The sequence below is a fragment of the Polyodon spathula genome, chromosome 10 (genome assembly GCF_017654505.1).
Source record: "Polyodon spathula isolate WHYD16114869_AA chromosome 10, ASM1765450v1, whole genome shotgun sequence".
In the NCBI taxonomy this organism is placed as follows: Eukaryota; Metazoa; Chordata; class Actinopteri; order Acipenseriformes; family Polyodontidae; genus Polyodon; species Polyodon spathula.
The window spans coordinates 33,149,228-33,175,139 of record NC_054543.1 but is presented as its reverse complement, the minus strand read 5'-3'; the positions used below and the strand labels follow the sequence as shown (position 1 = coordinate 33,175,139).

At 39.8% G+C, this 25,912-nt stretch overlaps 1 protein-coding gene across 2 annotated transcripts; it reads right to left on the bottom strand.

The window, feature by feature from the left end:
- Nucleotides 1-25,912, bottom strand: LOC121322143 (fibronectin-like). 2 transcript variants are annotated; one of them, XM_041261683.1, is made up of 46 exons: nt 25,555-25,912; nt 24,665-24,790; nt 24,005-24,142; nt 23,753-23,884; nt 23,391-23,528; nt 22,717-22,875; nt 22,424-22,621; nt 21,971-22,150; nt 21,387-21,563; nt 20,523-20,678; nt 20,230-20,358; nt 19,327-19,470; nt 17,935-18,056; nt 16,823-16,991; nt 16,295-16,471; nt 15,935-16,063; nt 15,760-15,849; nt 15,460-15,654; nt 13,940-14,218; nt 13,334-13,597; nt 12,812-12,906; nt 12,353-12,521; nt 12,084-12,170; nt 11,558-11,749; nt 10,476-10,748; nt 9,861-10,043; nt 9,481-9,570; nt 8,969-9,235; nt 8,729-8,845; nt 8,292-8,456; nt 7,930-8,085; nt 7,587-7,700; nt 7,110-7,379; nt 6,748-6,935; nt 6,384-6,471; nt 5,953-6,129; nt 5,772-5,861; nt 5,123-5,311; nt 4,824-4,913; nt 3,730-4,229; nt 3,249-3,387; nt 2,647-2,811; nt 1,428-1,550; nt 1,190-1,296; nt 409-513; nt 1-179 (listed from the first exon to the last, which is right to left on the bottom strand). In XM_041261683.1, exons 1-46 carry the CDS (start codon nt 25,694-25,696, stop codon nt 108-110), a joined length of 7,455 nt encoding a protein of 2,484 aa, XP_041117617.1. In that variant the 5' UTR covers nt 25,697-25,912; the 3' UTR covers nt 1-107. The 2 variants fall into 2 exon arrangements, with proteins under 2 accessions (XP_041117617.1, XP_041117618.1); XM_041261684.1 differs by lacking the exon at nt 10,476-10,748.

Here is a 25,912-nt window from a genome sequence, read left to right as displayed (position 1 = left end):
AAAAAAAAAAAAAAAAAAAAAAAAAAGGCAGTTTTCAGGTGAAGTACTCTGCAGCATCACTGGCTTGGGACGGAGTCTTCGCTAAGGCGCCCTTGCATGGTGGCCCTTCACTCTCCTGGTGGGTTGTGTGCGTCGGCAAGGAGATCTGGTCTTGTGCACTCGATGGGGCATTTCACGTGCTGCAGGGAGACAGATCAGGAGAAGTGAACAGCAGTTACCACTGGCACCAAACCTCTCAAATCACCACCTCTGCTTGAGAACTTCAGTGCTCTGAAATCACAAGGCACTCCCAGCAGCCTAGACAAGGTTGACCGCAAAGGTACCACACGAGACGATTGCAAATGGACCCACTGCCCAACTGGAACTTTCATAAATGTATTTTTTATATATATATAATTAGTAACTTACATATTTCGTCAGGATGTTGTCTCTGTATCGATCTGAGTGGTGTGTGGCAGACAGGGTGGCATCCACATCAACATTGGGTCGACGACAGTTCTCACAACGCCAACCCTAACACAAGGAGAAGAAGAAATACATTAGCCTGAAAAAAAGCAGGTTTTAGTTTTAAATAAATATCTCATGTCTGTCCCAACACACAATGCAAAAACAGGAGTCTACATGAACTTCATATTACTAGAGTCAGAAACTTTTGCTGAAAAGAAAGTGGTTATTCCTGTACCTAATGCTTGCAACTCGAGCCGTAAAGCTAAAATGACAATTAAGAGAACTACTGTAGTATTTCTAACATACATCCCCTGCCATGGTTGTTATACCAAAACAGACTCATCACTCTTGATAAAGAATTGCCCAACACATTTAACAAAGTAAGCTTTTCAATAGATATGAGAATGATCGATGCCTCCACATACCCATCCCATGGGTCAACATTAAAAAGGTCAATTCCTATTGGTCTTTACATTCATAAGATGTGCATTATTCTCAAGATTACCCACATGATTATTTTCTTTGTGCATGAACATTAAATAATGCAATAACTAAATACTCAGATGGAAAAAGTATTTAAGGTTAATGCAATGAAAAACTAAAGTGCTGGCAGATGCAAGCTTGGTAAACTGTGACCCAAAAAAATATTTACAAGAGACTTCAAAAACAGCTACTTGGCTTAGATCGGATTTAAAAAAAAAGCCAAAAACTTTACGCCAAGATATTTACTACATTAGCTTACCTGCTGTCCGCCAAAGCATGTGCAGGTGCAGATGGCTCCAAGGTACTCCTTCTGCCACTGCTGTCCAACTTTGTACATTGCCCCTTCATCGTAGCAAGTAGCTTCATCTGAAAGCATGGACATTATGCATGGGACAAGAAGACTGCAGCAGTAGTTTATGCAGAACATTCAGGATTGGTTTCCCCCACCCCAACACCATTACACGACACTTTCAGACCCCTAGATCTGCAGCACTTACAAGGTTCACACTTGAACTCTCCCTTTCCATTGCCCAAGCAGGTGCAGCTCATGTGGCCATTCTCAGCCTGCCGGTCCCATTTCTCACCGACTCTGTAGTTGTTTCCGTTATCATGGCACCATTCTGCATTAGAGGAAATAAGATTCCCACATCACATTCCATTCTAAAACATGGCTACTTCAATAAATTATTCTTTCTTTCTATCTATCTATACCAGCAACTTTGTTTAAAAAAAAAAGGAGACCATGAAGTTTCTAAACTTTTGGCATAGCCAAAAAAGACATTAAATCCTCATGGGAAAAATAACTCTAAAACTGGTCTTTAAAAAGTGTGTTGGCTAAAACATTTTCCACTGTATTTTAAAATCCTTCTCTGTTACTGTGCCAGTATTTTTACAATACACATTTTCTATATTCCCAACATTAAAATTGCAAGCTGTTAATATATTTAGGCATACAAGACAACATTCCTTGGCCATTTCAGAAACCAACAATTTTATAACATCTTGCATTCAGTAGTCAAAAGAAAGTACAACATTTTCCAAAACAGAAATTCACTTCCATCTTTCCATGCAATTTGCGATGCATTTGCAAAATTATTTATAAATGCTTTTCCACTGCCTTGCAGTCAGTGGTCTGTGTGAAAAGGTTTCACTGTAAATGCTTATAATCTTACAAGGGGCCTAAATGTTCAACATGAGTTGTCTATTGTCTAAAGGTTTTTGGGCACTTTCTGGGCTAGAAAAGACAACACACAGCTAGACCATTAGCTTGGAAAAAAACAAAAAAAAGATTTGCCCCAGTGGAAACTAATGGAGTTTTATTTTCACTTGAGAAAGGATCCTGTTCTCCCCGTGTTGGACCCAGTCTGCAGACATGAAGTTGAAGCACATGTCTGTGACATACCGTACAAAACACATTATTACACATGTTCCATAACTGATGTACAACCAAAATCGGAGGCTAGGACACATTAAAATTGAGAATAACCAGGCACTCAAACAAAGAGCTTGCATTCTGCAAGTCAGAAATGTATAGCAGTCTTACCCATGTGATTAGAAGCATCACATACAATGATTATGTATGTCTAAGTCACATGATGATTGGTATGGATGGTGTCAAGTTGTAAAAGTTTAGCATTGTTTTGTTAATGGCACGGACGATGCAAACCTTAACTTTACAATGTGCTGTGTATGGAGGGTGAAGAGGGAGCTACTCACTAGATGAATCACATCTGAAATGACCGCTGCCAAAGCCTAAGCATTTACACCACAGCTTAAAGCCACTTTCGGACATGCGTTCCCACTCCTCTCCAACTTCATGGCTAGATGCAGTGAACGTGTCATAACACGTGTCTTTAGAAGATGGGTGTACTCTTTCTGAAACTGGGAGAAGCCAAAACAGGCATTTGTTAAAACATTGCATTGGTTACACATTAAATTGATCTTGTCAAAATGATGGAGGTGTCCCTGTATACATGAAGCCAAACAAAACAGTGTGCAGCTTTCTCAGCATAAAAAGCTTTAGGGTCATGTTTCATGTACTTATTAACTAACAGCATAAAGCTATACTACTTGAAATAAAATGTGTATGCAACTTCCTATGAGGAATTTGAGAGCTTTTATACTTTAAAACAAAAAACACTGCTGGTTCATGTAAACCAGACTCCCAGGGACTATGCATTTGTTGTTCCGAACCCCCAGCTCTAAGCTTCTCAAGTTTGAATGCCTTTATGTTGGAGTATCAGTAGATGTCCAGGAGAGGAAGGGCTGAGTGAATACATTTGGCACTTCAGCATTGTGCTTGTGTAGCCTGTTCTTACCTGAGTTTCCCACTGTGATAAGCTCTTCAAAAACTTTTTGCTTAACAGCTCCATTGAGTGCCTCCACAATGACATTATAGGATGCCCCCGCTGTCAGACCAGTTAGCGTAGCGCTGGTGGAGGTCCCTGGCACGCGTACCTGTGAAAACAATTGAAAGCAAAATTTAGTCAGTAGAGTTGTGAACACTGATATTGTGGAACTATTTTAAAAGGATGTTCGTAGTGCTAAATCTCTGTTGGGTCGGCAACAATTCGGACACCAGCCCTAACACAAGGTGTAGACAAAACATTAGCCTGAAGAGCATTAGAAATTAAAAAAAAACAAAATAAAAAAAAACAACAACAAAAAAAGCACAACTGAAAACAAAAGTACCCTGGGGCTTCAAGGGAGGCCAGGGCACAAACCTGTCAAAAAACACTATCCCTCAAAAATATAAAATAAAAAATAAAACAAAAACCCCCACACCACAAATATAGTTACCTGATACATGTCTTCATTAGGACTCAGAGGGTTGCAGGAAATTAGGTATTCAGAAGTCTGCAGCAATGGCCTCCAGGAGATGGTAGTTTGGGACTGTGCTTCCTGTGTGCTGTAGGTGCCATTGCCCGGAATACCAAACGGAGAACCCCCAATAGCTTCAGTGACCTGTACCGTAGTGTGGACTGGGTGCTGGCCACCAATCTTAACCCCGCCGTCACCTTCAGGAATGTGCCGGGGATGGTCTGGACTGTGTGGAACTCCTGGTGTAAGCTGCCTGTTTTTCCCAAGATTCTGGTACTCTGTGTAAATGTGTTGGCCTTGCTGTCCCAACCTTTCCTGCCCATTGGTGCCCGTGAGTTGGACAACGTTATCATCCTCATCGAAGCGGGTGTGTGTGGAGAACGGGGAGTGCTCTATCGTCTCTGGGACGTCTAGGATATCGGGCACAGGGCGATGCGGATTTGGTAAGATTTCCAGCGTTGGAAGCTGACCTTCAAATTCTAGCCGAGAAATGAGGGTTAGAAGCAACAGATCAAGCAAATTAGAAACCAGCAGTAAGCTGCATCAGCAAGCGTGTTGGAAAAACTCAGCAGTAACGATCCATATATAAAACATGGATCCAAGCAAAAGTAAAAATTTAGCAAGCTTGGCATCAACTGTATATCTAAGTTTACAAATTAAAAAAAAAAAAAAAAAAAAAAAACCTACATTGACTAAAGCATTTTGTAAGCTTCAAAAGATTTATTTTGAATACAGCTTAATGGCTTGGAAAGACTTTTTTCGGCTTCCAAAGTAAAGCATTTTATTAATTTAAAAATAAGCCATGTGCATTTCAATGCATGAAAACACATATGGTCTTTCCAGCTGTAACATCTAAATTCAAACTTTGCTCGGCTGGCACCATGAGTATTCAGTTGTGTTTTAGATGCTTGCAAATCAAGACAATAAAGCTTTGAACATTTAGTACCATATCTGGGCAGTGCCAACCTGTTTAGTATAAACAGATTTTACTGTACAATATGTAGGAAACTCCTTGCCAGTCCCATTACAGAACATACACCAAGGCATTCATACAATTCAATTGTATGACTTACGTGTTCTTGCTTTTCCCACCAGCGGCTGGCTTCTCAAAGCATTCTGTAAAGCTATGATCTTGATGATGTATTCTGTTCCTGGTCTCAGGTCTAGCGAGGGAAAACAAAACACACAAATCAGTTTTGCTTCTAATATTGCAAATTTACTTCCAGTCTAGGGATGGGAAACATTTTTTGTTGATTCAACATTTTGACTTCAATATTTTGCCTGAATAAAATACTAAAAATAAATAAATAAATAAATAAATAAATGTTTGATTTCAATATACTATAGAAGAATCACAGCAGTGATTCAATACCATTAATTGTAGCCTGACTGATTCCTGCATGTGGCCGTGGAGTCAGTTCCCTGGGCGGGCGACCAGCCTCCTCGTAAGTGATGAAGTAGCCAGTGATCCTGGTGCGTGGAGGCTCCCACGTGAATGAAACGGAGCTTGGGGTTGTGGAGGTGAATCGTAGGTTTGATGGAGACTCAACTAATGGTTTATCTGGAATAGAAACATAGTGCATTCTTGTGAAAATGGAAGGAAGTAGTTGTGCAATTTGTCCAGAATGCCAAAAGGTGGCAGAGTCTTTATCGTTCCAATTTGAAACAATTAGATTTGCAAATCAAGTTACTATTGTTTACATTGACTACATGATCCGTTTTAATAAAACTATCAATTTGGTCATTTTAGAAATATCTAGCTTTAGTTATGTCTTTGTTGAAGTATTGGTTTCTTTCCAGGTTTCATTGTATTTATGTACTTCTATGGCAAATCTCTAAAAGCTCATTTGAGATGAACAACGTAAATAGGGCCTACAAAAAGTCTAACAAAGCATTCTACTAATTCAGTATATAGAACTTGCTAAAAGTAAATTGAAAAAAATTGCATGATCATAAACTGGATTTACATGACCAGTATGCACAAACACATGCAAATGACAGAGCATTTAAGAGATACATACTGGTAGTGGCAGTAAGAGTGAATGGAGCACTGCGAGCATCCCCGTTCAGGGTGAAAACATGGATGGTATATTGAGTGCCTGGATTTAGACCTGGAATAGAAAAATATATATATGAAAAATCAAGGTCTGGACAAAATTATAGAATTAAAACAAAGCGTTGTTAGCCCTGGTCTGAGGGTACCTGAGATGGTGAAGGTTCTGGCGTCGGGGCTGACCCTCTTCTGGATGGGAGACTGACCGCCAGTAGGAATAGCATCGATAAGGTAGCCAGTGATGGTTTCAGTTTTGGAGCGCCATGTGAGTGTGATGCTAGAATCGGTGACATCAGAGATACGAACTCTGCGTGGGGGGCTAATATCTGTAGAAGAGGGAGAAACATTTATAAATCTTTTTTTTTTTTTTTTAAAAAGCCTACATTCAAATGTCATTCGAATGCAGTTTGACCCAAGGTCTTCTCACTAACAGTCAATTAGCTGGACCAGTTCTTACACCTACAGACACCTCAGAGAATTAATTACCATCCCTGTACCAGATTTCTACCCCCCCCCCCCCCCCCCCCGCCCCCTGCCCCTTTTTCAAGTTGTTTACAAAGAATTAAAAAAAGAAACTTACTGTCAAGTGTGGTGACATCTCCACGCACAGGCCGGCTGGTCATAGAATTCTTCAGAGCATAAACGTACACTTCATACCTGGTTGCAACCTACAGAATAAAAGCACAATCCCAAGTGGTCTTTCAGGGTACAATTTATAAACCACCCTCCCAAAACATCAGTTAAATATATAAAAATGGGGAAAAAATATACATGTTGCTAAATCAAAACCAGGCATTGGGTGAAGATGTCTTTATTTTAATAACTGCTCAGACTCAACAGAAAAATAGACACCATGTTCTTAAATGTGAACAAACCTACAATTCTGGTGTCGGCAATGAAGCACATTCAGTCCTATTTTGGACTGATAAAGGAGTAGCAGTTACCATTAATCCAGTCACAACGGCAGTGGTGGTGTCAGGTGCAAGGTTGATCTCTTTGGTTGGTCCGCTCTTATCCTTTGGATTGACCACTATGCGATAGCCGGTGAGCTGGACATTAGGGGCCCGCCATGTGATAGCCACGCTGGTTGGGGTAACCTGATTGAATGTCAGGTCAGTTGGAGAAGGTATTGCTGGAAAAAAATTAAAGTAAATCATTTCTGAAATGTAGTTTAAAATCAAGCAAGTTGGTCCCTAGGTCATACTTCCTTAAAAAAAAAAAAAAAAAAAAAAAAACAGTTACCAAATGCTATGTTTTAGTTTACATTAGTTATATTAAATTTAATAAAATCTACAAGAACCTTTACCTGTAGTCTGGGTTCCAGTGAGGGGCTGGCTTTCCAGGTCCTCATGCAGAGCGACAACACTGATGGTGTAGTCAGTGCCAGGCCTCAAGCCATGCAGCTCGGCCGTGTCCTCCTCGCCATCGGGGGCAGGGATGAGCTCTCTTACTCCATCTTCCGGGCTGGAGTAAGTCACTCTATACCTAGATACCTGACCCTCTGGGCTTTCCCAGGCAATTTTGATGGAAGTCATATCAACATCTGTGAAAGAGAGTCCTTTAGGATGGTCAAGGCCTGTTGAATAGAAGAAAAACTATTTTAAATCCTTAAAAAAAAAAAAAAAAAAAAAAAAACACACACACACCACACACACACCACCACCACACACTTTCAAAATATAAAATTATACTTAAATGCAGAGTGCTATAAGATAACCTGGACACAAACACTGCTGGTACTTTACTGTAGAAGGAACCCGGAATTGTAAAAAAGCACACTTACTGGTGACTGCAGTCTCAACCAGGGGAGCGCTCTCTCCATTCTGACCTTGGGCGTACACACTGAGCACATACTCTACTCCTGGCATTAGTCCTCCAATGGTCATTTCAGTTTGGTCTGAAACAAAAGGATGCCCAGCTTATTGTTTGTTACATAAATGCTTGGTTGGTTAAAATATAGGCACATGGTACAAAAGACCCCACCCACCACCCCCCCCCCCCACACACACACACACACACACACACACACAATACATCAGGGTACAGTTGTCTAGCAACGTCTGCATACAGCTTGGTTAATGCGTGGATTTGATTAAATAGGAGCTCTGTAAATGCCTTTTTCTTACCAGGGCGTGCAATTTGTGAAACAGTTTGTCCGCGACCATTCTTGGGCACACCAGTTACTCTGTAACCCGTAACGGAGCCGGACGATGGCGTCCACCTCACAGAAATGGTTTTGTCCTTCACATCAGTCACCTCCATACCAGAGGGAGAGCCCATGTCTGCAAAACATTCAAACAGGTACCACCACTAGCATGCAACTCACGCATGTGACTTTTCAGAACGTTAACCTGCAAGAGACATACTACCAATAAATCCTATTGCTAGTAGCCAGTAGTACATTTCCAGAAAGACACAATGGGTTTGCAATTTTATTGTGTTAGACGGTTCTAAAAAAAAAAAAAAAAAAAACCCTGCACCGAACTACCTGTTTTGTGAGTGACAGTGATGGGTGTGCTGGTAGCTGGGCTGTCTCCTCGTCCAGTAACAGCGAACACGGTCACGGTGTATTCTGTACCAGGATTCAAGTTTTCAATAGTGGCTGTGGACTGGGAGCCAGGGACAGTGAACTCATGGACAGGACTTTGTCCGCCTTTGGGCATGAGTGGGAAGATAAGAAAAAAAAGTATATTATATTAGGAGGTATAAAAACATTTCCATAAGTTTTCCAGTAGAGTACAGTTATTTAGCAATTCAAGCAATTGGTAGGGATCAGTGCAGACAATTACACTATACTATAACACAAAAGCTTTGCTTTCCAATAACAGTAAAGAAGTCACTTTCTGGAGGTCTCTCAGGGCAGGACTAAATAACAGCAATGGGATGAGGGCACATGCACAGGAAGTCAGAGTAAGGGTCACCAACCTGTCTCTCCATGAGTGATTCTGTAGTATCTCACAGAGATTGAGGGAGCATCCCAGCTGACTGTTAAGCTTGTTGGAGTGGAAGAAACAATTTCCAGATCAGTGGGAGCATCAGAAACTGAGGGGAAAGCAGAGATCAATTACTGAATGTATTATCACACAGCAAAAACAAAAACTAATTATACTTTGAGTATTAGTAAAAGCATGGACAGGTAAGAGAAAAATAAAAGGAACCCCTTACTGGTAGCTTGGCGGCCGGTGAGAGGCAGGCTCTCGTCGCTCCCGCTTAGAGCAAAGATGTGGATGATGTACTCTGTTCCTGGGTTGAGGCCAGTCAGAGTAAAGTAGTTACGGGATGGAGGCAGACGCTCATCCTTTGTCCTCCCACCGCTTGCCATCTGATACCTGATCCTGTATCCAGTGATGACGGCTCGGGGAGCAAGCCAGTGGACAGTGAGGGAGTTGGCGTACACCTCGGAGAAGTCAATGCCAGTTGGGGAATCCAGGGCTGGAGGGTGTGAAAACAGACTGAATACCTGTGCCAACTAGGGGCTTTGAAAAGGTTATCCTCTGCAGTTATCCAATTCCATCCAACTGAACCTCTTGGTAAAACAATCTTTAAAAAATGACATTGATATTGCACAAAATTATTATAAAACAAGCCAGGATGCAAAATATTGTTCACCCAAGGAATCAATCTAAATAGCCTGTTTAAAATTTAAACATCTTCCCTGTTTATTCAGAACAACCTACCAGTTTTCTGAGTTCCAGTTAGCGGTCTGCTTTGCCGTTCCTCATATACACAGAAGACACTCACACGGTATTCTGTGTGAGGCAGAAGATCTGAAAAACAGTGGTGAAGCCAGACTGAGCACAAAGTACACATGCAAAGTTTACAGGATTAACTGAGGGGAAAAAAAGTTATCCCGACCGATTTTTAAAAAAGGGCCTTTATGCCAAGTCACCTTTCATATACACACTAGGAAAAAGGGGACCAGAGTCAGAGCTAATCATTAGACCATTGGCAGTTTTGATAAACATATTATTCAAACAAGTGAAACCAGCATGCACTTGGTTATGATTTCAATCATTTCGCTTAATTTGATGTATATCACTTAGTTTGAAGGTTTTACTTCTCAGGACGATGCTGTTGCTCGTTCCAGGTACACTCTGCTCAACAGCGTCGTCCTCATTCCTCACAGGATAGTGGCGCACGATGAATCTGGAGAGATCTATCGATTCAGGGGCAGACCACATGACTTGCATGGACTCTGGACCCACAGCATTAAATTGCAAGTTGGTTGCAGGAGGAACAGCTGTGTTTTAAAAGAAAGTAATTCAGTATGTTACTGGTTTGTACAATAAACATTTATGCTATACCACAGAATACATTGAAATTAGCGTCAGTCATCAGAGGACCAAAACTGACATTCAACATACTGTAGATTAAGAATATAAAATATGTTTCAGAGGCTACAATGGTTTTATAAAGCTCACTTTCCAGTCAACTTCCAAGGGTGAAGAAATACCCACCCCCCACTTTCTAGAAAATAAATACATTTTTCAAGGTGTGATAAAGCATGCTAGATACCCAGCAAATGATGTTTCCAGAAAAGTCACATGGATTTCAAAATAAGAATCACTTCAAGGCATTTGCAGCAAAGCATAAAAGCTGGTGAAACATTTAACACAAGACTGGGGGAGAAAAAAAAAAAAAAAAAAAAAAAAAAAAAAGAGATTCAATTCACCAGTTTGCTGTGTCAGTGTAGTGGGCACACTCTCACCACCCTCAGTGAGAGTGATTACACTGATGTCATAATCAATCCCGGGCTCCAGTCCATACACTGTGTAGTATCCTGTAGTGGGCTCCACAAAATCTTCAAAAATGGGGACGCTTTCTCCTGCAGCAACTACCGTAATGCGGTAGCCAGTAATGGCGGTATAGTTAAGCGGGCTCCACCTCAGGCCGATGGTTGTGTCAGTAACATCGACAAAGCCGAGGTCAGTAAGCTGGGGGACTTCTAGCGGGTTTAAATAGCAAAGGGAGGCGAAAATCAGCAATGATAGTATTACAAGAACTATGGGGTGTTAAGCATTTCATTAAAAGGTGATATGCTGCGTTTTAAATGTTAGCATGCCAATTTAAGCTAGCTGCTACACTGACTAACTGGTTGCCTAAAATTTGACAGAATTTCCTTTTGTTCAAGATGCTAAGATTTAAGTTACTGTACTTTCAACTGGTTTCATCGAACCCAATTAGCACTGATTTTAGATGACCAAATAAGGTAATCCAAGATGTGTCAATTAGGGTTCAAAAACTTAATAATAAAATTACCACTGAATTTTAAATGCATGGATTCATACATTTAAAAACTTGCATGGTAATTTTCATATCACCTTTACAATAGCATGACAATTAAGACCACCTTTAAAATGTAGCACACTGAGTTAGTAAAATGGTATGGAATTACTGTTGCAGGCAGCACAGCATGAATTACACACCTTTCAATTATTGGGACAAGTAACTTAAGATCACTTTCCCTTTCAATGGAAGCCATCTGCAGAGTGATCAGCTTTCCAAGCAGATGTCGAAAAGGCAAGATAGTAAAAGATTATGATTTGTGGAAAAGTTCCAGAAAACAAACCATGACTTCCATAGGTCATGCTATAAATCAGCCTCTTTTTTTAACTTAATGTTCCATTGGTTTAAGATTTAAACCACATGCACCAGTAAAGCTTACTCCAAGCTTTCTGCTGTGGCTAGGTTTCTGATATTGTACAGTGATATATCACGAGAGGACATTTCCTTAGTAGCCGCCTCCCCGCCTACCTTGCGTTACTGTAGTAGAGACCGGCACGCTCTCCATGTCATCTTTGACAGTGTAGACGCTCACGTTGTATTCAATGCCAGGGCTCAGATTGTCCAGTGTGCAGGAGTTCTGTCCGATCTTGACAAATTCTTCCAAGGAGTTACCATGCTGTCCACTAGTTGGGGTGCAGGTGACTCGGTAGCCAGTGGCATCTGAGGGGGAAAAAAAAAAAATTGGAGCTCACGATTCAATGTTTAAAATAAATAAATAAAACCATGAGAATGGATGCTTTTCAAAGGACACTGCATGGCATTGGACCACATGCCAGCATTAAGTAAAGTAATCTTTTCAGTTAAGTAGGAAGTTAAAAGTTCTGCATTGTTAATCTCAATATGACTCCCTTCTTAACTGAAAAGTTTAGTTTACGGAATGCTGGTATATGACCCAAAAGCCATCTACTGTAAAACCAGTTTCATTTATTTCCCTGTCTCCAGTTAACAGCCAAAAAAGATTTTTCTACAGAGTGTAAAAAGTGAAAATATTTACCAGGAGTTTTGGTGTCTGTCCAGGAGACCGTCAGCTCTCTGGTGTTTGGATTAGACTTCAGGTTCAGGTTGGTAGGAGGAGTCAGGGCTAAGGAAAGAGCAGAAACAGAGCAGTGTATAAAACTGGCAGTATATTTAAAAAAAAAAAAAAGGCAACAGCAATGGACAATATACAAACAGAAGAGAGGAAGGAGGGTGAGAAATCCCCTCTGTCAATAGGCGCTTTACTGTACTGGGATCTCATTGTTACAAGGCCGAGGGTGAACTTACGTGTGACGACAGTCTTGATGACTGGAGCTCCACGTGCCTGTCCATTCACAAGTGGCTGGATGCTGTAGGTGTACTCCACTCCAGGAGTCAGGCCAGAGATGAAGATGCTGCCCGAGTCCGAGATCACTTCTCTGGTAGCCTCACCTCCTTGGCTTGGTCTGACTTCCAGCTGAAAAGGTCAGACAACAAATTGAATACAATGAGCCCTGAATGCTAAACTTGATCACCTCCCATTTTTGTTGGGATGCAACAACAAAATATTAATTATACATTTTGTATGTTTAAGTTTTAAATGCATTTAACACATTATTGCACCCAGTGGTCCAAGTTTTCTACAACTGGAATACCTAGGTCACTGGGTGTTCCATGCAAGGCAACATAAATTGTCCTGTACAGCTAAAAGAATAGGTTTACCCTATAATTGACGAATACATGTACATTATTCTTAACAGAAAATACCTTGAATCCTATTCTTGGCACAGGTGTCCAAGTAATGACAATGGCAGTGTCAGTCACTTCAGTGCTGTAACGTGGGGCACTGCCCGTACGTTCCACTGCAAAAATGGGAACGTGGGTTACCAACTGAAGTAGCAATTACCATTTAAAAAACACCTGCAAACGTTCAAAACGCATGCTTTTATTGAGATGCCCTTAAGAGAAAGGGCATAAAGTTGCCTTAAAGCCAAAAAACAACAACGAAAAAAAAAAAACATTTTGAAGATCAATAGTTTTGGGCAGCTTTTGTTTCTTGTGGCCATTAACTGATGCAATATTAAATCTTAACCCTGCTTTTTTACTTATTGTGGAGGGGAACTTTGCACCTCCTTGAAACATTCTTTTGTTGCAGCCATAGCAGCCAACATTCTTCTTTTACACTGTTACTTTATGAATGAGGTTACAACTGGACAGATTAGTTAACATTTCCAAGAATAGTTGTGGGAACTACTGCATCTATAAGCAAGTGTTTAACTGAATACGTACATGTACTGAAGCGTCCTGTGACTTCTGGACTTTGCTGGTTGCCCTTCACTGCGACGACTGTGACAGTGTACTGTGTATCAGGCTGCAAGTTTCTCAGATGATACAGATTCACCTTTGGAGCCACATTAAATGATCTGGGCTGCTCCCCAGAAATACTCAGCAGCAGTCTGTATGTGGCGATTCTAGCCCGTGGAGCACCCCAAATCACAATGGCACTGCTCTCTGTCACATTGACAAACTGCAGATTGGTTGGGGCATCAATTTCTATAGGAAGAATGTTATAAAATACATTTTATAAATGAGATACAAGCATTCCCAACCCATCATTATGTGTGGACAACCCCACAGGGTGGCACTCAACTAATCACACAGGTGAGCAAAAAAAAAAAATGTAGCAAGTTCAATTATTTAATTCACTGTGTGTGTGGTCTGTACACAAAAATAATTTAATTAATGGTACTCTACCACTATTCTTCAGGAATACATGCCAAAAGCCAACGTGTTAGATGTGGAAGGTACTGTACAAAAGCTTCATAAGTGAAGCAGCCACATCACAAGCAGTGGACATTAAAATGGTGGTTAGCCTGTACAGGAAGCTCTACTTACTGGTGGTGTAATCCCCCTCCAATGGCTCGCTTGCTTTGCCCCTGTGAACAGCATAGACCTGGAAGCGATAGGTGGTGCCAGGCTGGAGCCCGGTGACCTCTGCGAAGGAGTTCCTGCCGACGGGGAGCTCTAGTTTTTCTCCCTTAGTGCCAGGGAGGTTGATTGGAAGAACAGTCACACGGTAACCAGAGACCTCACCCTGCGGAGGGGACCACATAATGATGATCTTCACATCAGTCACGTCCACAAACTGGAGGTCAGTGGGGCGTGGAACTGTCTCTGAAAACAGCACAAAAACAGACTGTTAAAGTGACTGCAGTAAAGCAGCGGTAGGTTTTGCTATCCACAAATAAGTGGTCCAGGCCATTTAGGGTGGCACACGTATTAGCCATCTTAAAACCATTTCGATGTGTGCACATTGGGGAACTTGCTAATTATTCTTGCAGAGACAAAAACAAACCCTCATTCAAAAAAATGAGGGTGGGACAATCAATTTAACAGAATATAGACCAAGAAACATTCAGAACAGTAAAACAGCTTGAGAAAAAAAAAAAAAAAAAAAAAAAAAAAACACACACACCACTAAATTTGAAAGAGAACCAAACTGGCCTTCAGTCTCATAACTCTGGCTGAATTGAAAACAGGTCCAGTCAGATACACAAGCCCATTGAAAATGCAGCACAGCACAGATGACTTCTCTCAAATTAGGATACTGTTACAGCCAACAGCCCTTCACCCCCTCTACATACACACATTGTTGATTTATTAATGACACAAATCACTTTGAAATCAAAAGGGGCCAGCTGGTATATTTCCAAAATGTCATAATCTGGAGTCAATTAACATAAATAAAATGTACCAGACACAATTTTGTCCCTATATGGATATAAAGGCTCCCTGGAATCCCAGAACCTTAATTCTTCAGCACATTCCAGTCTAGGAAAACTACTGTGCTTGAAACTCACTAATTTCCAAGGGACACACTTCCACCTGGCATTACTTCATTTATTATTATTTTATATTTAAAAGAAAGTCCTAATTACAACCACCTTTGGTACAATGTGTTTTTAGTTATTTATTCCTGAATAAAAGCCTGCACTAGCATTAAGTTAGCCTGGCAAAGCACTGACACAAAAGCACAAATATTTTTTATAATGCAACTCAGCTTTTAAGTGTTATGACATTTGGTGTGTCTGGCTTTGCCATTCCATTGTTCAGACATGCTTACATCAGCAAGCTGTGGTTTTACAAATAATACATTTATTAAAAAATGCCCCAAAGCCCGGTCACTACTGTAACTTGATTCAACAGGAGCCTGGTAGAATGCTCTAGTCTAAATCAATGCATGTTTTAAAACTATAAAACCACTTTACACTTGCAATAAATAAAAGGAAATCCCTAAGTCACTAGCAGTAGTAGACAGTATTGCCATTTTGTTTTATTATTTCACCACAATCAATCTGTTGTATGTTATTAATTTGAACCATGTATGTACATTCAATATTGTAGTAGACCATTACCTGGCCGTGGATCTCCAGCAGTGGTCTGCTGGATGACGAGTGGAACGCTCTCCTGGTTCTCTTCCACTGCGTAGATGCTGATGTTGTATTCAGTGCCAGGTAGGAGGTCGCTCAGGGTGACAGAGGTGGCTGTATCAGGAAGGGTAAGTTCAGTGCTTTCTCCTTCCAAAGAGGGGGTGTAGACCACACGGTAACCTTAGGGATTCAAGATGGCATGTTTAGCATGATCGGTTTGGATGGATAAAAAAGGTTCACCTCTCAATTCCTCTGTACAGTTAACAGCTCTAAAGCACGGATTACCTGTAATAGGAGCTGCAGGTCTGGACCACCTGATGACAATAGAGGTTTCTCCTACTTCACCCATGTTATAGTTAGTTGGCGCATCAGGAGCTGAAGAAATATGTATATTTTTAGTCGGTCAATGTTGATATTCTGCAACGCATTAAAGAAACCTCAAGTAGTGCGATAGACATACCGGTTGTCTGGGACGTGGTAAGAATAAGGTTCTGTTCTCCTTCCTCAGAGACTTCGTAGACGTGGACAGTGTACTTGCGACCGGGAAGCAGGTCAGGGATGCTGACGGAGGTTGCACTATTTGGAAGGTCTGAAAACGCAAGTAGTACTTAGTATGGGGCAACGTTTAAAATAAAAAAATACCACACACACACACTGAAAAATGTACAGTGCATTTACAATATTTGGCCATTAGATGACACTGTCAAGGAAACACCAATAGAAGCATTATAAAATGCAAAGTTTAGTTAGGATTTGCAGACTTCTCTACTTCCCCCCACCTGTCTTAACTGTTTTTGCGAATACTAAATGTGTTTCTCACCAAGGACCAGCGTCTGGGCTCCTTCTTCACTGAGCTCATACTCAACCCTGAAACCAGAAACAGTGTCCGAAGCAGAAACCCAGGAGACCACGAAGCTATTGGAGGTAATCTCTGTCACAGATTCAGAAGTGTCCACCACTGGAGGGGGCTGGGTGGTCTCTCCTTCAGACGTGGGCACTGCAGGGGATTTAAAAATACGCAGCCCTATATCAAATAGCAGGATTATGCATTAAACATTCAAACCTGTAAATTCATTTATTTTCTTTGTAGGAACTAAAACACACACACCGAAATAAAACCAGAAATATTAGTAAACTAAGCAAATGTTTCAGCTAATGCCTTCATCAGTAAATGTATGACCGACAAACAAGGTCTGCTTGACTTAGTTTTATGGTTTTACCTCAGTTTAGGTAACTGTGTCTGAAGTTATGGGTGAATGGGTTTTAATGCTTGCAGATAAAAAGCCTGAGGATATTCCAGCTTCTGTCTGGACAGGAATCAAGACAACAAAGATGGTACAGTACTTACAAAATCCATTTGTTGTTGTGAAGTCAAAGCGGGTGACCTCTCTCTGTCCATAACGCAGGATGCTAATCAGCTGCCCCTCATAGGTTATGTCTGGCTGGAGGCCAGCGATGGTATAGGAATTCAGGTGTCCAGGAACAGTGACTTCCATCCACTGAACATGGGTATTTTTCTAAGATAAAAAAGTACCTTTTATAATGTGTAACCATTAAGAAATCAGGCAAGACTGAAAAGCCTCCTATTTAACAAATGTAATTAGTTTTATACTCACTTTATTTACACTTGTATATCTATAGTACGAGCAAATATTTTCATATTCATTTTAGTGGAGTAAAAAGCCTCTACCCTACTCCTCAATTTCGTGAACGTAGTCCATTCATTTTGTTTTTTGCATTAATATAGATATATTTATTTAGATGCTACCTATATATAGTATATATATATATATATATATATATATATATATATATATATATATAGATATTATATATGATAATATATCATAATATGATATATATATATATATATATATATATATATATATATATATATATATATATATAATATATATGGTGACCAATGCTGTTCTTTGCATTAACCTGTCTGGCTTTCTGTTCTGGAAACTGGCATTTGGAAAGATACAGTTATTGAAGAACACGAAATGTAAATGTTTGCTTTAAGTCAAACTAATGTTTTCCAATGCACCAAAAAATAAAATAAAAACAAGTTATTTTAGAAACATTTGGTTGTTTGACTAAGGGCCTTCCATTTAAAAAACACAAGTCAACGTATCTACTCAATGGATCCTCCAAGTTTTGCATTCGTGCTATAGTAAAAAGAGCAGAAGGGATTTGTGGTAATCTAGGTGACAGAGTTCAAAAGATTAAAGCAGTTTGCAAGAACAAAGACATCAATGAAGGATTGGAACAAGGCTTGTTAATGTTCCAGTAAATGTTTAAAATGTCCCTGGCCTGACGGGTAGTGGGTGGTGGGCGGCGGGCAGCAGGCATATGCATCAAAACATTTTATTTAATCCACAATTCACCATCAATTTCAAAAAGCACCAAGTTTACTAAACAATCTAATCAGTCACTGTAACATGTTGGCTTACTTACCGGCCTCCACTTCAAGATGTATTTGGCAATATGAGCGGACTGGGGTGCATTCCACTGGATGGGATGAGAATCGGGTTGGTTTCCAGACTCAGCAATGATAATCTGAACTGGTCGACGTCCTCCTGAAAAAGAAGTTAATTGCTTTAAAAAAAACAAAAAAAAAAACAAACACGCACGCACACACACACACCACTAACCTTGACATTTCAGTAAGGCACTTTACAATACATTTCAGGTGCCAAACACTGATGCACTGACTACACTCGAACGGATTGGTTGTTGCGATTTCAAAGAGCGACAACAGTAATACTACAAATTACAAATGAAAGAGTAAATGTGTATATATTTTTTTTATATATATTTAGTCTATTATTTACCTACATAGACCAATTAACGATTTGAGAATGCATATATTGTAAGTGAAGCAGCACTAAAACAGACCTCACACAGCCATGCCAGATTTTTCTGTTTGGTTTTCTGCACCAAGGTGCAGCTGCTGGGCAGGTTTAGGTACAGGCTCATGATGAATTGTGCAGCACAAGTAAAGATGGAAAGAGTTTTTAAAGACAAACATCAAGTCAGCATTAGCCACTTAAGAGGAGTGTTTCAATTGTTGCTTAAGAGCATCTCCCCGGCTATAACCAATTGGCGATATGGCATAAAAAAGACAACACAAGTCACAATGGGAGGAAAAAGTCTCCTAGACAATATATACAATTAAAGTACAGCCAAAAATGCACAGCTTAAAAGAAGGTCTCAATAATCTCCATTACTCACAACAGTTGGTTACAGTCAATTTAAAATAAACCAATACTCTATTTGCCTAAACACTGGCCCACTGCATAATATACAGAACTTACCAAATACCAGTATATAACATTCCGTTCCCTCCTCCTTATTTGTTCCAAATTGTTAGACTTAATGGGATAATTGGCACGTTTGGGAGTTTAACATTATGAAATGCTTGTAATCTGATTAAAACAAAGCATTCAACTGATCTATAACTGAAGTAAGTTAAAACACAGGTTTCAATATTTTTATTACACAGCATGTATTACACAAAATTGTATTACACAAAATGTAGAAAAGTATAGCCCCTATAATTAGAGCTTCAATTCCAGGGCACTATTCTGTTTAATTACATGTTATCACATGAATGTATGAGGAGTTAAATGTTTGCAACACCAGAATGTGAATTCAGGCAGAACACTGCTGTCAGGAAGCAAACATGCTATATGAAAGTCTCCTGCTGCGATTAATGAAAACAGAATGTTTTTGTGTGTGGGGGGGGGGGCTGCGTGACCTCCCCCCCCCCCCCCTTTCTGGTATACAGCACTTTGACCCCTACACTTCAAAAGCACACAGCTGCACAGACCTCCGTGACATGCCTACCTGGTTGTGTCTGTGTCGGCTCACAGCTCAGCTCTCCAATGCCATTTCCATAGCAGTAACAATGGTACCGGATACCATGGATCACCTTGTCCCAGGACTCGCCAATCTGGTGAAATGCACGAGTCTCAGGTTCTTGGCACTGGTCTAAAATGATTGAAAAGGAGGGAAAAAAATTGCCTAGGTTTTTAATACACATGTTAATCATTTAAATTCCACATTGTCCTACGTAGGTACTGAAGATTGCTTCCAGCTCAGCTCATTTAAGCAAATTACAACATTAGCATCACTTTTTTTTTTTTTAACTGATCGGTACAAGCTGAAAATTATTTGGGATGATTGGTTGTGAACCGTAAACAAGCCCTTGCTTAATCATACTGCCGTGAATAAAACAAAATACAAATAATTATTTTGCAACCGGAACACATACGGGATTAGCATATTAGAATAATTTACTGGTCCGTCAGTTGTATGAACAGTGTAGGGATGCTAGCTGATCACTCATAGAAATTGTTATATTTAGCAGAACTGTTGGCTAGGTTAGATTTCATATTTGCAATAGTAGATTTGTTTTTTTCAATACTCCACCTTAAAATCCATATGCAAAGATTTGCAAACTCACTATTTGTTTCCCCAAGCCTTTATTAGGTAACTACAAATCAGAAAAATGCTCGTTTCAATTTTGCCCAAGCTTAAAAAACAGGTCTGGCAGCATTGTGCTTTCACGTGGCACAGAGAGACTAGTCAAATCACACATCAACACTTATTGTGTTTGAGCACAGGAAAGAGATCACTTTGTTCTGGCTAATTGAACAGACACCCACATACAGAGGTTATGTCTTGAGTTGGTAAAGTCATAATACAGGCTATGCCTCTCTAAATTACAGTAACAAGCTTACAACATACCAATAGCATCACACTTCCACCTGCCACGGCCCTGCCCATAGCAAGTGCAGTTCATCATGTATCCTTCGTCATGACGCTTGGTGAAAGTCTGGTTAACCTCATAAGTCAAGCCATCGACAATGCACTGATCTGTACCAAGAAAGATAAAATGATCTATACCGAATCCAGGAAATCATTTTTTGCCTTTGTAAATGCATAACAAAACTTTACACACAAAATAAATAAAAAACAAATTAGTGTGAACATTAGTTTCATAAAGGCCAATATTCAAATTCAGTGAAATGCATGTAGACCTTTCAGCTGTGAGTATGCCAAGCAGCTCCATTCTCCACGACCATTTCCAACGCACGTGCACCTCATCATGTGACCTAGTACATCATGGCGCTTGTCCCACTGATCACCAACACGGTACATCACACTGTCACTGGTGGTACAGACTTCTTCGTGAGCTAGGAAGAATAGAGAGTCAATTACTCCAGGATTGTTACAAAATGTAATCTTCTCCAGAGACCCCAATAGGAAAACCCAGTATTAAAAAAGAACAAGTGCTAGAGATTTTGATACATATGGACACAAGCCAAACGTTGACAGTGCCAACCAGACTTCAAATGTTTTAGAGAGCTTTGTGCATGTGCACACTGACCTCAAACCAGACTCTCAGGAGGCCCTTTGGTGACAGATTTACAATTCTTTATAAAATCACCAGGTACCACCAAAAAATAATTACTTGCGCCTTTGTTTAGTACAAGGAACCACCATGTCAAACTTGTTTTTAAAAAGGGATAGATCATATAAAAATATGCAATGTTCAACATTTAAGGCTGCCTTTTAACCAGAAACCATTATTGTACTGGGGAAGAAACAGAAAAAAGCAAAACATACACAAACACACACAACTGCTCTGGTAAGAAAAATAAAATAGGAAAGTGTGAATGATGCCCAGTTGTAAATAAAGATAACATGTATTGCTGACCCAACATGAGAACACATTGTATCGACTCCCTGCAGCTTCCTAAGCAATCCAATTTGCATCACAGTAAATATACAACCCTCTGCTTTCATGAACTGAATGCAGGGTTTTAGTAGCAGGAAGGATCTAGCATATAAATACTAGTAGTATGTTGCCTAGTCTGTAGAGTTCTTGGACACCACCTCACCGGCCATTGGGCAGAATCCAAATTTCTGTTCGCCATCATAGTTAGCAGTGGTCCCGCACCATTTCATCCCATCCCGCCTGCCGTCCGAAGTGCAATCAGTGTAATTTCGCCCGTTGTACAAATAAGGCAAGTGGCACAATGCGCCGTTTGAGTTGCCACCTCGGGTGGTAACCAGTACTGTCATTAAAGAGGACAAAAGAGTGGGAAACAAAGGGTTATGGTCTATAAAAATTGCAGGAAGTCAGATCAGGAAGCAACGATAAAGCCATTTGAAAATACTTCCAAAAAAACTTTATGAAAAGGTAAAAGCATCACAGACAAGTTAAATGGCAGCTTACTTTGTTAGGATTATTTATAACAATTAACCCTTAAAAACCATTAAGATTACACTTTGATTATCTTATTAGCGGACAAGAGGCAGACATGTTTTTCAATAAAGAAATTGCAATTAAGGGAGGGGAATATGGAATACAATAAGTATACCAGAAGTTTAATAGTGTTGACTTTCAATGAACAGAACCATTGTGTTATTTCCTCTGCACATTAACATTTACAACTCAAATGAAATGGAACAGACAACTCACTGTTCTTTTCTGTGCAGAAGGAGTATTTATGGTCCTGTTCAAAGTCAGATGAAGTGCTGCACCACAGCTGTCCATCGTTACGCCCTTCAGAAGTGCATGAGTAGTAGGTCTTCCCCATAAAGACAAATGGGAAGACACAGGGCTGGCCATCTGAATTTCCTCCATAAACCTGGGACACAGCTTTATGAAGAAAAATAAATTTGAACACATTTGAGTCATTAGTGATACATACAAATCCATTTACACACACTAGGGGTACTCTTCTGTCAACATACAGTTACATCTTCCGCTTGTTTCATACAGCCAAGTTAGTAATAAGTTTGGTCTTCCTTAAAGTTAGATCACTGATGACCAGGGTCTATAAAACCAGCAGTGCAAGATCAACAGATGCAGATATCATGAACACACTGTCTACATGGAGGATTCCACACGTTATTTAGGAAAAAAACTCACTCATCTCTTCACAGCTGATGCCATTGCCCAGACAAGTGCACAACATCCGTTTGCTGCCTTGGGTCTTTATCCACTGCATTCCCTCAAAGTACGAAACTCCGGAGTCCGTTATGCAGCTGCCCTCTGTTGGGGGCTGAGGCTGGGGTTGGGGCTGGTAGATGGCAGTCTGAACATTGGTAACAACACGGGAGCCGGTACCTTAAAAAAAATAAAATGAATACCACATTTTATAAAAGTTATTACCCCTCAAGAGCAACAGTTTTAAAAGAATTAACTGCAACATGTTTAGTTACCAAGTCCTGTAGTATGGAGAGATGCATGTCTTTCACATTTCCATTCCCCACGTCCATTGCCAGTACAGATACATTGCAGTACATTGCCCCTAGCATCAGGCTTGGTCCAGGTATTTCCAATTCTGTATGAGGTCTTAGTATCTTGGTCATTGCAACGGTCTACAGAAACAGAATGCAAGTTAGCAACACACCAAATGAATGAATCTGCATATGCAACATAACTACTGTATGACCTAGGATAGTGAAGAACCACAAGCATTATGGCAAGCCTCTCCTATTGCCAATTGCAAAGCTCCAACCCCCACCCCAAATGCCCACTTATAGCTGGACTCATTCAACCATTATGTAGCACTACATTATCAGCTAAAATACAATAACCCACTGCAAACGTACTTAAAATAAGAGAATATTTAAAAACAACCATGTAATCATGTTCCAGTAAATCTGTAGACAGTTTAATAAGAGAGAGACAAGCCTGTATCAGGACAATGAAGTAACATATTTGGTGGATAATGCAATCATTTTGGCATAAGAAAGCAAACATGAGAACCTGTTCAAGGGTTACATCAGATATTTCCATTATTCAAGTAGCCTTTTGAGCATGCCATTGGGAGGTGGGTAGAGTGGGGCATTTTCTACCAATTAACAAAAAAACATTCACTTCAAGCACTTACTTCTGGACGTGCATGTAATGCGTCCACTGCCTTCGCCCAAACAGGTACAATCTACCATCATCCAGCCCTGGTAGGGTTTCTCCCAGGTCTCTCCAACAACATAAGAAGTGCCAGCAGTATTATCATAACATCTTTCAGCTGGGGGAAAAAAAAGACAGCATTTCATTGCAGTGATTAGTTCTCAAGCACCCTAAATGCAGCTTTGATTGGTTCACGATTTGCGGAGATATGCATGGTCCATAGTACTTCAGACAATAACATCCCCATTATGGAACAATGGATTACTTCAGCTGCAGTCCAGCAGTTTAACAAAGCAGGATAATATTAATGTATCAAAAACAAACAAGTCTTCAGTTGCTTACCTACTGGTTTGCAGGTCCATTCACCTTTCCCATTACCAAGGCACACGCATTCAAGCATGTAGCTGCCAGTATCATGGGGCCTGCGCCAGGTATCTCCGATCTTATAGGACTGCCCACCTTCATGACAGCGGTCTATTAAAAAAGGAGAGAATACATTTTCTTTATCTAAAAAGCCACTGTTCAAAAACACAATGAGTTGAGTACAAATAAAACACAGCACAATAAGCATCACTTATTTATTTTAAAACTTACTTGCAATGGTACAGCTAATTTTCCCTTTGTTAGCCCCAATACAGGTACAATCCCAGATCATCCCATCCTTTGGTCGCTCGTAAGTTTGCCCAACCCGATATGACTGTCCATTGTGTTTGTCATAGCAAGTCTCTTCAGCTGCAGAAGAGAATAGTATATTGGAGAATGCATATTAAAAATGTAGTAATAGTATAAAAATGAGTTATTTACTGTGGAGCTTTAGACAATAATCATCTTCCAAAGCGCAGTCCCTTGTACTCTGGACGAGTTCAGCTAGCAATTATTTGTAGAAAGTTATGTTTTATTTGCTATGGAAAAAACATTTTTAATATAGGCTATAAAAAGTATGATCCTTACATTTATAAAGAAATTGGCCCCTTTAAAATATATTTAAAATATATCCCACATATTTAAATATATAGAAAATGGGCTAATTTCTATATATGAAAATTATAAGGATCATACTTTTCTACCATATTATATATATATATATATATATATATATATATATATATATATATATATATATATATGTATGTGTGTGTGTGTGTGTGTGTGTGTGTGTGTGTTCCATAAGGGCGACATTCCAAGCCAAGTACACGGTGTATTCAGATCAGTTTTGCTACATAAGTAACAAATTAGTAATATTATGCCATTCACCTTCATGCTTGCTTTCACAGTTAATTCCTCGAGCACCGAGACAGGTACAGACCAAAGTAGTGCCTAGGTACGCGCGTTCCCATTGCTGGCCAATATGGTAAGATTTGCCATTTTCATGGCAGCCGTCTAGGAGTGAAGAAACGTTTTAATTATGCTTCATTTACACTTTGATAAAAGTAATTATAACAGTACACTTTTAAATACTATACTTTAACCCTTACATTCATGAAATATTTAAAATAGCTGGGAAAAAAAAAAAAAAGTAGTAGTTTTGGACACATTCTCTCCACATCACATCAGTTCCTAGCTTCATCTGAGACTATCGTGCACTTGTGTCTTCTATATGCCCCCATATAGACTGGCATTTAAGGATTAAGCTACGTTACAATAATAATAATAATACAATATATTTACAGCACCTGGGGACTATACTTTGACTAACTGTCTACTAACACCGTTGCAAAAGTAAAAAAAAAAAAAAAAAAAAGCACCCCGCAACTTGACACTACGAAGTTTTGTATTTTTTAAAAAAGTTAACAGTATTGATACAAACAGTTTAAAATTAAATACTCGCACCATAGATATTGTAGGTCAACTTCATAAAAAGCGACAGTTACACTGCGCTTAATCTTTAAACAACTGCAGCATTTATATTGAAAGAATATGCCTCCGTGTTGATTGGATACATTTTTCATAGCACATACTCTTTTAAAAGGCACTTAATCTTGCATTTTCAAAACTACATTAACAATTAAATCAAATAAACTAACCTATATTTTAACGCTGGACACAGCAAGACAAACAAAAACTAAAAAAAAAAAAAAAAATAAAAAAAAAAAAAAAAAAAAAAAAAAAACCACAACCCATCAGAAAGCGGGTACAGTACTTACTCTGGTTGTAAGACGCTCCGTCGACTGGGTTTACTTGATGCTGCGCCTGTCTTCTGCTTTTGCCAGTAAGTTTTGGCATACAGTGCACAACGCTGCCCAGGCAAAGCGCAACCAGCAACCCCGTCAAAGGGTTACTGGTCATGTTTATGCTTCAAGGGGGTCAACAAATATTATATTTAAAAATAAAATGTATACGGCTCCTATCTGCAAATGTACTTTCGAAAGAGATGAAAACTGCACTGGGTTTAATCCTGGATGCAGCTAACTTTCCAGTCCTTTTCAAAGCAAGATGTTATCTTGGCTCTTCTCCCGTCTTGACTCTACTTGCGCCTCCAGCCTCCAGCCATGGCAGATTTAC